This window comes from Perna viridis, chromosome 8 (assembly GCF_037379345.1).
Source record: "Perna viridis isolate PV_CMFRI_1.1 ecotype Kerala chromosome 8, ASM3737934v1, whole genome shotgun sequence".
In the NCBI taxonomy this organism is placed as follows: domain Eukaryota; kingdom Metazoa; phylum Mollusca; class Bivalvia; order Mytilida; family Mytilidae; genus Perna; species Perna viridis.
In genome coordinates this window covers 38,020,809-38,034,066 of record NC_142452.1, presented here as the reverse complement: position 1 = coordinate 38,034,066, position 13,258 = coordinate 38,020,809, and the positions used below count along the sequence as shown (strand labels likewise).

General features: G+C 32.2%; 1 protein-coding gene across 3 annotated transcripts in view; it reads right to left on the bottom strand.

The window, feature by feature from the left end:
* The window catches only part of LOC148610404 (RUN domain-containing protein 1-like), a 34,652-nt gene that overhangs the window by 15,127 nt on the left and 6,267 nt on the right, over nucleotides 1-13,258 (bottom strand). Inside the window, exons 1-7 of one of the 3 annotated variants that reach the window (XM_088543036.1) lie at nucleotides 11,730-11,798; nucleotides 10,276-10,422; nucleotides 9,087-9,231; nucleotides 7,990-8,091; nucleotides 2,352-2,459; nucleotides 1,102-1,214; nucleotides 401-443 (exon numbers count right to left, since the gene is read on the bottom strand). In XM_088543036.1, the coding sequence (XP_088399162.1) occupies nucleotides 401-443; nucleotides 1,102-1,214; nucleotides 2,352-2,459; nucleotides 7,990-8,091; nucleotides 9,087-9,231; nucleotides 10,276-10,421 (657 nt within the window). In that variant the 5' untranslated portion in view covers nucleotide 10,422; nucleotides 11,730-11,798. Of the gene's footprint in view, nucleotides 1-400; nucleotides 444-1,101; nucleotides 1,215-2,351; nucleotides 2,460-7,989; nucleotides 8,092-9,086; nucleotides 9,232-10,275; nucleotides 10,423-11,103; nucleotides 11,391-11,729; nucleotides 11,799-13,258 lie in introns of those variants that run through there. The other 2 variants (XM_088543034.1, XM_088543035.1) reach the window with 2 other exon arrangements.

Genomic DNA, 13,258 nt, shown 5'->3' with positions numbered 1-13,258 from the left:
CTTGACCCACTTCCTATAAAATATGGTCAGTTATGTCATGACCTATGAGCTATTTGATAGTCAGTAATGTCTTGACCTATGTCCTATTTAACGCGGTCAGTATGTCTAGACCTACGACCTATTTAACACAGTCAATAATGTCTTGACCCACTTCCTATCAATGCAGTCAGTTATGTCTTGACCTACAACATACTGACAATTTTATGGAATACCATAATGCATGTATTTTGTGGGGTGCTAATTTATGGTGTATTTTAGCGGTTTGTCTAAAAATGCATAAATTAATTCCATTAATTTTTTTTCATCTAGGCTTAAGTAAATAGTGCATTTGGTTTAAACTATACATGCCTTATCTTATGACAAAATATCATATTGTTCGAAGAAAAGAAAAACTTCATACCTGTCCAACAGCGTGATCCACAATCTGTTTTAACTGATCAGTACTATAATAAAGAGGTAGAACGTATCAGCCGAGTAAAAAATAACAGACCTATTCATGCTAATTTGTGAGTATGCTCAGTTGGTACTTTTGCCAGATAGGCGCACCACTTTCCGGTAATAGTTTGGTTGAAAACTGAGTTATATGAGAAGGCATAGCATTTAACCTTTGGAATTATAAACTGAGCATTATCAGAAAATTAGCATGTATGGATCCATACACTATACAATTATGTAGTGTTGTGCTTCTTCTATTACTAATATGTTCAAAAGTAAAAATATCCATAAGAGCAAAATATTTGTCAAGAGCAGTGGGTGACTGCGGATGAATGTCCTAAGAACATCAATTTACACACAAATAAAAAACTAACAAACAAACAAACAAACAACAGATCATCATAGTTTATCTTCATTCAATTTTTTCTTACTCCCATCCTACTTGCTCAATGAAAAAAAATTATCTATTAGAAATGGTCAATAATAATCTATAAGTATGCCAAAAGGATACCCTCTGGAAGTATAAAGATAAAAATTCCTTAATCAATGATAACCTCGGAACACATTTTTTGGAAGTATATTTATTTTAGATTCCTGAAACTAACAAATCCCTCCTTTAATGATATCCTGGGAAAACATTTTATAGGAAGGATATTTTTTAGATACCTGAGACTATCAAATCCCTCCAGATTCAGGTCTAGCTTATGTTTCAGCTCATCGATAACCACTTTCTGTTTCTCCATTACTTTACTGGTAGGCTGAATACTTTCATCACCAGTCTGAAATTAAAATGTTAACAGTGTAATGTATTATTTCCCTACAAACAAAACATGAAGTAAGATATACCCTATCAGAAAGTTGATATCAGATAGCACCTAAAATTGCTTAAAAAAATAAAAAGACACACACCAAATTTGAATTCAATCCAATCAATGGAAGCTCAGATAATTGCAACATAATTTGAAAAGAGGGAAGGAGAAATTGGAAGATTTGTCACCCAAGAAAATTCAAAGTTTATAGGTTAAATTCATGTAGATTATCTTTATCATTTTTCCTTAAATCCAAGATTTATTAGAAACAAGAGGCATGTGATATGATCAATAAGGGTAACGAAATTCCAAACAAAGGGGGCCAACTCCAGTTATTTTGAATTTTTACAATTTAATCAACCAAACTTTTTGAGCATCAGAGGGGAAAAAGAGGGGGGTGGAATCACCTATGTTTATCATCAAACTAACAGGAGCAAAGCATCAACAAAAAATTAAAACAATGACAATATCATATATGTCATATATATAACCATCTACACTATGTACATACTGAATATAAGAAATAGTTCCACTAACCAAACATGGTAAATACCCCCAAAAAAATTCTCTAGCTAAATCTTAATCTTCAATTATCCTTTACTTCACATATCAAATTTTACAGAATTCCACAAGCATATTGTAGCAAGTGGAAATAATATCTGGATGAAAAATTGAATTTTAACTGGTGTAGGGTCTGTAAGTCTACTTACATTTTCCTCACAGAATTTCCGATGTAGAACGTATTGAAATCTGAAGACCAGTCGGCATTTTATTGTTAACTTTCAGGATCTTGAAACACTGTATTACAATGCAAATCTTCTATTTTACACTTAACACTACTATCATGTGGAAATATTTTTATTGGTATTTTACACGAAAATATCTTTATATACTGAAACCAATGCTCTGAAAATGACAAATCTCTATGCATTTGAATGGTAGACCATGACCCATTCTTGGTGAAATCACAGAGTCACATGACGAGACATACAAACCCTATTCAGCAAGCATTTCCCTAAAACTCTGGTCACTGCACATTGATGTAAGTGTAATTTATTTTAATTTGTTTATCGTACAAGTCCATGACAAATCTAAAGAATTACTTACCTCCTGAGCATACGTTTCCAGTTCTTCTAACTGTCGTTTCAGCTGTTCTATTAACTCCCTCTGTTTTTCTCTCTGTTCTGTTATCTTTTGTTCATGTTCATGATCACTCTGTAAAAAAGTATTTTGTATTAGGTTGATTGTAAGTAAAGAGTTGACTTAAAAAGAACTATTGACACCAATAACACAGTGAAACCTGTCTAAACCAAACTATGAATAAACCAAAAACCTGTTTAAACCAACAACCTATTTCAACTAAACTTAGAATAAACCAAAAACTTATCTAAACCAAACTAGGAATAAACCATAAACCTGACTAAACCAAACTAGGAATAAACCCAAAACCTGTCTAAACCAAGCAGAGAATAAACCAAAAACCTGTCTAACCCAAAATAGGAAAAACCAAAAACCTGTCTAAACCAAGCAGAGAATAAACCAAAAACTTGTCTAAATTGAATACCTGTCTAAACCAAACAAACTGCAGTTCTAAAGGGGTTTGGTATAAATAGGTTTCACTGTAAAAAGTTCTAAGTTGACCTAGTGACACACACAAAAAAAACATACCAGAGCACTCCGTGCTAAAAATACTGTAAACTTATCAATTTTGGTGGTGTACTTATTTGTGCTTGATTACACAAAGATAGCATTATCATGGGCAACAGAAGGCAAAAGGAAATGAGGAAGGCTGAAAGAGACATGGAGGAGAACAATGGAGGAAGACAGGCATGAGATGGGGTGGCAGAGTTGGAAGGCAGCAAAAGAGGTTGCCAGAGACCAATCAAGATGGAGAGATCTGTGCCACGCCTTAAGCTCCATGAGGATTGAAGAGGATAGGTAAGGTAAGGTTTTTATTTTTGCTATCTCCGTTGTGAACAGAAAAGTGCAATAAATTTTAAACACTGGATAATGTACAAAGTACCTGAGCCAGTCCGTGCAACAAAATTGTGATCGGTCATCAATCACCGATCAATTTCTGATCAGTCATTGATATGTCAAACCAATCCATTGAACCGATAATTGCATCAAGTGACCATAGAGCGGTCAATATATTTTACAGAATCCGTTGGTTTATTGGTTAATTTATCACATAATACTTTTATTTTACATTCGTTTTATTTTTAACAGATTATCCGCCATTTCACATAACAAAACTGCAATCAGATTGGTCAACTGTCATCGATTATTGATCTGTCATTGATCAATCAGTCAGCGGTCATCGATCCGTCAAATCGTTGCGCAGATTGTTTCAGGACTGTATCATTTTTTGAAATAGCGAAAAGTTGATACCTGCAAATATGTTCACTTGACAGAATCTGCTAAAATTAGCAACTGCAAAAATTAAAATTTAAGGAGGTAGACCTAGGGTAAGGGACATAACTTATGAAGTCAGTGATATGTTTGTATCATATTCAATTTCACCAAAGGCTATCAAGCTTTCATTTGACACAGAATGAAATTAATCTAAGTTACATTGATGCTTACATGACATTGATGTAAAATGCTGAGTGCAAACGTTCCAACGATTTTTAAGAGTTGTGTCCCTTACACTAGGTCTACCTCCTTAAACAACGTAGACTAAAAGAAACCCAATACCCCTCAAAATAAACTGCTTAAAGGGTAAGCCTTACAAACTTCCACTTGTTACAATTCTTATATTTGAGAATATGGAGGTGTCAATCATGGATTGGACAGTAGCAAAGTGAGTTTAAATGCAACATATCAGTGAAGCCAAGTAACAAATATTTTGGAGTCATCAAAACTAGATTTATAATGACAAATATCTAAATAAAAAGCAGTCATTTCCATTTTAATGTAACTATTAAATGTATGTATGAATTAAAAAAAAAAATTGAAAAAAAGTCAGCATATGCATCTATATAACTTGAGGAATGTTACCAAATAAACATGACAATACAATGAATCATTGGCATTGCATTACTAAGACTATTAAAAAACAATATCAAAAGTTTAAAGGCATATACCGTACATGTAATAGCCATCAGAACTTCATGAGTTTGTGACATGTTTTGAATATACATTCTACACGTTTTGGTTCATGGCTAGAAAAGCAAACGGTAAAAAAAATTGTGAAAAATTTTTCTTCCACTTTCAATTTTACATTACAACTCAACTCTTTTACTTTATATGCCTGAAGTAATTCAGTAAAATACAAATTTATGTCTAACAAGGAAACACACACATCACAACAGCTGTCAACCCTAACATAGTATAATTGTAGAGGCATTTCCTACATCACAAATTACCTTATCATAAATCAGTTCATATGAAAGAATTTACATGGAAATTTATTAATTCACTATAGTGAACAAATTCTGGCGACATCTTGCATATTTGTATTTATTAAATGTATCATTGCAGTATTCTATAAATAGCAATGACACATGCACATGTCACATATGTTACTTCTACTTATATTTACATCATGTATAGTAGTGGATTGGTATTGTTTCTGTAGATAATGAAGAAAGACTGTAGTGATTAAGTACTAGTCCATATACAATTCAGGCACCGTCTATGGTAGAGGTGATTCATGATGTAAAAGAACCTACATGTACCAAAGAAGAAATGTTTTTTCTGTCTATATATGCTATATCTATATCTATCAATAGTCCATTCTGTATATAGGTTTGCATTTTTGAGAAACCATACATTAATCTTGCACATAAATCAACCAATTCAAGGTTCATAACTCTAACAAATCGCAAATTGCATACACTCTATATAACTTTTCATATTATCACTTAACAGACCACAGAACGCAGACATGTGGTACTGTTCATACTAAATCTTTAATTTCATATGTAACACACTTTCTGATTGGATAAAACATTTTGTCCATCATCTCATAGACCCAATTTTGTAATGTAACTGTGACTTCATCAACCTTTTTTGAAGATTTACTTGTTAAATTTTGATACAAATATTAAATTGTAAGGAATGACATTTTTATTTTTTTGGGGTCTATTTAAAATAACCTCAATGCCTGTGGTGCAGAATTTATAATAACCTGTTATGCAAGTTGTTTAGAATGCACCACATGGTTGAGGTTATTTCTTCATAGACCAAAAAAATATCCTGAAATAGCATCTGGATTAAAATTTTAATAAATTATAATATGTACTGCAAATATGTTCAATTAAGGAGGTAGACCTAGGGTAAAGGACATAACTTGTGGAAATCAGTGATATGTTTGTATCACATTCAATTTCACTAAAGTCTTTCAAGCTTTCATTTGAAACAGAATGAAATCAGTCCAAGTTACTTTGATGCTTACATGAGACTGATGTAAAATGATGTATACAAACCTTCCAATGATTTGTAAGAGTTGTGTCCCTTACCCTAGATCTACCTCCTTAAGTCTTACCAAATTACATCTGTTTATGAAGATATTTTTATCATATTAATTAATAATGGAACAAGTGACTTTTCAATCAAAATCAATAATGGCACTGATCGATACTTAAACATCCGAAACATTTAGCAAGAGACAGATTGTCCGAGCATGTTATCATCAGGGCAGTCAAGCTTTCAAGACATAAATGTGTGTGATATGACAAAAGTTTGAAAGATCAAAGAAAAAAAAAACAATAGATCAAAAGAAAATTCTGTCAAATCAGTTTCAAAATATGCAAGTCTCAAACTTTCTGTGCGAGAGTTGGCACTACGATAATAATTTTCACAATTTATAGTGAAAATTGAAAAAAAAATTCTGTGATGCAACATACATGCTGATATTTCCTTTTATAAAATATGTCATTTCAGTGTATTGGTATATTTAGTTTAAATATAAAGTCATTCTTATAAGTGCTGCATGTTTCATTTGAATATAAATATTTTAATTTTTTCAATATTGAATATAATGTCATTTGTAAAGTGAAGGGAGTGACAGCCCTGGTTGTATCAATATGTATTTAATAACTGTGATAAAATCCATACAAAGCAAAAATAAACAAATAAAAAAGACAAGAACTAAAGACTATAAAATCAACTATGACTTCAAAGTTTTTGTTTTCTTACAGCTGTTACTACATATGATCTTATAACCCATTCAGACCTAACGACGTGTAAGCTATTGATAACATTTATGTTTGAGCCTTGAAAATCAATTACTCACCATAATTTTTTTTCTTTTTATTCATGGCATTATACAGTATTTGCAATACTATATATTGTTACAACAATTCAAAATTTAAGAGAACTGGTATTCCATGTCCTGTAAATTTTAATTTTTCCTCTGAGGGATACAATAAATTATGAAGATGAAATAACTCTAAACAAAGTCAATGTTTAAGTACTCTTTTGAGCCTGAACTATATTTTTTATCATGAATTATTAAATACTGCAGAAAAAAGGCAAAATATTTGATAAATCAATCAAATTAATTATTTACATGACCCTATTTCTATAATGATACTATGGATGGAAACATTTTTCTCCCATTCTTAGCTGGTGACATTTTAATCATTGGGTGGTGATAAAATTTCTTTGAGAGGTTTCCTTCCACCTTACATTTACCCGGTTTTCTACTTATTTCATAGGGACTTCAGACTTCATCTTGGATGGAGAAATTATCTGAACCACTAAAAGAGAATCTATAATTTAACTCTTTTCAGGTTCATGACTAATGCAGTGCTCTAGGATTCCTATTTCCAGTTACCCTGGGCAAGTGAAATTTGGGTCAGGGAAAGTTAGGTACTTCGTTACACTTTCCCGTGGCAAGTTGAAAACTTCATATGCTGTAAGGATTTGTTTTGTCAGGAAAGCAGTCATTGACTGTGGGAAAGTTGATTTTATATGAATTTTTCCCGGGGAAACCTCAATTTCTGAAAAATCCTAGACCACTATAATGCTGTTCTAAGATTTTACAAGGAGTATTTAAAAATGTAGAATTCTGCACAAAAGACTTACTCAGAGGACTCGAAAGTACAAAAATCTTATCCTCTTAGAGATCTTCAACCAACACTAGTAGCATTTGATGTATGTTAGAAGTGTCATCTGAATGTGAACATATTCTTGAAACATTGAATATTATATGTTAAAATCTACATCAAATGCCATATAAACCTGAGACCTAGGCCTATATACATATATATATAGATATAGGTTGAGGATTGATAAGACATATGATACAGATTTTGACATGTCACGTACATGTATATTATATCATATACTTCAAGTACCATAAGTTTCGAGAAGTGGTGTTATACAGGGTAAGATAGTAAATAATGAATATACAAAATATGTATATTTTTTATCTACCTTGAATATACGATAAAGGAAAATATACTAGCTTGCTTTCAGAATACAAAGATCTTGGATTTGTTCTGACTTTCATGCTTATATTTTCAAGTATCAATCATCTAACAACCCAAGACGTCACATTTTGAGCAGAGGATGCTCACCCTACCGGTGCACCTGGTTCATGCTCCAAGTTTTAGGTGGAGTCTGGTTTGCTCATTTACTTTATCCTTTGTACATGTTATTTTGGTTATTTCATGTTCTTTGTTGTGTGTGTCCATTTTCCCTGTCTAGTCTTTATCATTAGAATATATTTTTTTATTCCCGCTCAGATTTCGATACCCTTGAGTACTCTTGCATCCAGATAACATACACATCTTACCATTTCCTCAGAATGTGTTTCATCTTTGGTAGTTTTCTGTTGATACAATCTGGCATCAGGTATTCCTCGGAATGCAAACTCTTCCAGCTCTTGCAGTAATTGCTTAAAATAGAATTGTTTAAAGTCACAGGGGTTCATATTAATGTTGGTTGGAGGTCCAGATCCCTCCACTTCTATTCCAGGACTTTTCAAATTTCATAGGTCCTGGACCTTCAATACAGTAAATGGAAACTCTACAAAGGACCTTTGGTTTTCATCAGGTGGACTTTAGATTTAAAATCTACAAAGGTCTTGGACCTTCCAACTACTTACAATCAACTTCACACTTACGGCTTTTTGTGAAATCGAGACCTGAAGTCATCAAACCATTATGGTCAAATGCATTAACATATGAATTTCAGCCTTATCCAAGAGAAAATCTTACACTCTAATAAAAAAATATGACACACATAATTTCATATTTTGCATCATTGGTGGACTAGCTTTCAGGTTATTGTCCTTTTGACATATTTACCACACCCATTCAGTGATCAAATTTAAGGGGAAATATTTGTTAAATGCAAGTTGAAATTCAATTTTGCTAGTAGAAATATTTTTTCTTGCTGAAATTTGCAAGTGGAATTCTATATGCCATATAGGTTAAGTCCAGAAATTACCCAAAAAGCTTAAATTTAGCGAGTGTAAAGTTTCATTACCGGTACTTGCTAAATTTAACTAGTGGAAAAAAATCTGAAATTCGATCCCTGCCACTCTAGTTATATTTCAGTATACAACATGCATTGAATGCAATAGGCACTCACTATGGCTACAATATCCACATTTATTAAGTTGCAGATCTGATTTACCAGGTCAACAAAGTAAAAATTGGCAAAATCAGGGGTAAAATTATAGTATAAAATAAAATATTATGGTAAAATCTGGATTTGAAAATACACAATCCTGCTTTAAAATGGAAGAAAATCAAGTCTGTAAATAGCTCTCATTCTGTTTTCTAATATCAACAATTTTGGGGAAATTTTGTGTAGAAGCACATACAGGTGGATTACCCGTATGATAAAATATGTCAACTAAACTTTATAATCATTACACATATATACCTCTCGGTGGTCTTGTGGGGCGCTGGTAATCTGTTTCAATCTGAACTGCACTTGGGCAAAATGTGTGGTCAGGGCAAGCAGTGATGAATTTAGCTGTTCCTGTTCTTCTTCAAGTTTTCTGAGTTGGTCTATTTCTGTGCCATGACTAATAAGAAAAAAAAGCACTGTTACGTAAGTCTAATCACAAAAATCCAACACAAAGGGATGACCGTAAATTATCAACTCTGAACTCCATGAAAAAAAAAAAAAACAAAAAAAAACACTAAATGAATACTGTGCAGGTTGTCAAAGCTGTATAAAATTCAGACACTACAAAATGGTAAAGGTGATTCAAGGTGCAGAAAAAAAAACCAAAACAAACAATTCTTTCTTGGTCTACATATGCCAGATTTTTCCTGAACTATAAATTTTTCTGCATACAGATCTGTGTTTTGGAGAAAAAAATACATTCATCTCCCTCAGATTCTAAAATTGACCAAATCAAGAACGATAACTTCGAAGTGCCAATTTCATAAACAATCTACATAATTTTTACCTAAAAAAAATTGAGCAAGTAAAATATCAATTTCCAACAAAATGGCCATTCTGAGAACATTGACATTATGGTTCAATATTTCACTGCCAGTCTTTTTTTTCTAGATTGAGAAGTACAAGTTTCATGTCATCAGGAGAGTAAATCCAAATCTTCTTGACCGTTTTGGGCAAGATTAATGACACCTTGTTTACCCCAGTTTTTACCTAGAAAAGCAACAACTCATGATAAACTAAGACTGGTTACCGGTATAATACATGTATGTATAAATCTAAAACTGTATTTGAATCAGAAATGAGTTCTTGGGACTTTGACAGGCATGAATCAGTTCCTGTCTGACGTTTATAAACCTGGCGTTGATTTCACAAAAAGTCGTAAGTGTAAAGTTGATCGTAAGTAATGATGTCATAAATTAAAATAGCATTGTAACGTCATAATTTAAGATCAATTTCACACTTAGACTTTTTGTGAAACTGACACCAGGCTGGTAAGTAACAAGTAAAATTTTGTGAATTTATTTGGTCTCATTATCAAGAGTAATCAACACTTGTTCTCCAATCCCATTACTGCTTATATTCACTTGCTGTCAACAACCATCTGGTTTGTTGTAACAGAGACAGAAAGGATACAGACCTTATTTGGACAAGTATGATATACCTTGTTTCTGAGTGGTAGGGGGCAGGACTAGTAGCCGCTGCCCCTAATGGAGCCCATCTTTCTGTTGGTCTTTCATCGCTCTGTTCATCAAAACTGTCGTAATCATAACTCTCGTCAGTAACACTAACCTGAGTTTCTTCCATCATACTACAATAAAATAGAAAAATTATGCAACGCAAGGTTTCAAATTAGTGGTGGTCAGGTCTGGGATCTAAAATTTTTTATCTATGACCTCTGGAATAATTTCAATTACCTTGCTCACACACCTTCAACCCTTTGAACTAACACTTTACAGTGAACATTTGATTCTCCTCATGTAGACCAATGATTCTTGATGCTTGGAAAAGTCTAGAACCATTTAATGTTGTTCAAAGCTTGAAAATAGACTTTTATATAGATGTATGTGAACAACCAAATCAAGAATAAAAAAACATAAAAAAAGCCTTCAATCCACAAATACATGAAAAGCCTTCAATCCACAAATACATGTACAATTTTTTGTCATAAATAACAACATCACTCTTGTGATTACTGCCGGTTAAGAATAATATGAATAATTCACACACTGATTCTCTCAATCGGTGATGATTGCCGAATTATTACTCAGATTGATGAACCAATTGACAAATATGATGTTTCTATTGCTAATAAGTACATACAGAGTAGTGATATAAAGCCAGACCTCCGTCACCCTTATTGAGAGAAAAAAATTGTGTTTGGACTTTGATTTAGTCAATATTGTCACAAAGCAATCTCCAAGGATTGTGCCTACCCCCCTCCCCCAGCTGAAAATTTCTGCACCACCCAGGAAACTCTACACACACTTACTTGATAATGCTATTGTTACTGACTATATAGTAATATATATCCATGCAATGTATGATAAGTCGACACAGATCACCACACAGTAGTGGTATAAATTTCTATCCAAATCGAGTGTTTAAAATCACTGTTGTTGTTTACATCTTCATGTTTCACAATGTTTTATTTGTTTCAGTCATGTTTTGACTGTTTGACAAAAACATGAAACTTGAGGCATCAAACATGTAAACATACAATTAAATATTTAAATGTACATGTATATATAAACATTTAATTCCAACTAAAAACCAATATTTGAATGGAAGTTCACAGTGTATAGAATACTCCTGAACATTAGTACATACAATGTACATGTACATGTAATAAAAATTCATCCATAAAAAGATGGCAAGCTAAATATACATGTGCTTGCATGAACAGCAGTTACAGGTACTCAATACTTGATTACCACATGTATAAATATACATGTACCATATGTACATGCAAGAATTAGTGCTTCAAGTTGAAAGTGTCATCTACATCTGCTGTTCAAACACATTAAAGTCCTTACAGTCATTTTCAGTTGTGAAAAATCCTTACAATTTACTTAACCAAGTTAACTTTAAGCTCTCATACAAAACCATATCACATACATGTACTGCTATACCAAGTACTTGATTTTTACAAAATAAAATATTCTTTCTATCTTTGTGCTGTGAGGTATATGGATAAATATTTAGCCAGCCCAGCATCCAGGTAAAATGCCACGTAGAAACTTTAAATTGACATTATTAACATCGATAAGTTTGAAAGATGAAAGATAAAACTTCACATTTATGAAAAGCTTTTTAAAATTCAATATTTACAGCTGATATAACCATTATAATAGTGTAAGTGAATAATCTCCAAAATACAGATCCTATTTGAATGAAATTTGCATTAAGAAATTGGTATTTTAACATGCATTGGAAATGCAGTTTCCGTTCACTTAAATGCAATTTATGCAAGTATATGCAAGTGTATACCATAGCTGGAAGCATATACATCCATCTTTAAAGGTAAAGTTGCTCTTTTATATAACTTGGACACATTTTTTTTCCAAATGAGGTCTAGATAATAATATTGCAAATTGATATCCTGCATGAAAAAGAGCTGTCTCCATGAGTGAGATCTATAAGTTTTGAACAAATTTCGTTAAAGCAAGAGTTTAAAGCTTATACAAACAGAAGAAAACTGCAAATTTGAAGTCCTGACAGAAAATACATTTTAATGTATCACAGTGTGCAAGATATACATTTGCATTGTGCAAGATGTGATGCTCTGTTAAGATGTTAAAAAATGACATTACTGTAAAGTATTAATTTTTACGGTGCACAGAAAAGCATGAAAAATAATACCTGCGAAATTGATTTTTAACACTGTGTAAAGCTTATCATTTTTTAAATCCTTGATAAATGATATGCACTTATATGATTACCTGACAGAGTCTGAGAAAATTAGCAACAGCGAAAGAAAAATTAGTACGTTAGCGAAATTCCACCTTTTTGTTGGTGATGTCACAGTCAATCTGACATTACACTGTCATTGGAAATTACCTATATTTTTAGTATCATGGTAGTAGCCTTAAAAAGAAGATCTATACAAAATATCAGAAAGATGAACAATGAAAAAGTGACAGTTACTGATAAATGGTATTAAGTACCATTCTATGTAAGAATCAGGAAGTGGGTAGCACATCATTATTCTCAACTTGTTTTTTTTTTTTTGCCTCAAATATATATTCAATACATCTAGAAAACAACTGCAAGGCTATTTCAATTTATCCTGAAGTATCTATGACAGATATTTTTGTCTGCTTATGTAAGGAAAAAGTGTGGGGAAATTTTCCTTCTGTTTTTGCATACTAAATTCATTTCAACTAAATTTGACCTACCATTATCTTAAAAAGGCAAATTTTACAAACACTTTGATGGATATTTCTGGAGGTTATCAGGAATAAATACTTTATTTATGCATTAATATATCTGTGTTTTTTTTCATGTGCCACACCTTATACACATTTTGCCTAATTCTTAGACAGAGAAGTACTTAAAGTACCTGATAAGAGATATTTTGAATTTATATCAACTCTACTAAGATAAATCATTCCAAATTCATGATATGTTTATCTATCTCTGTACTG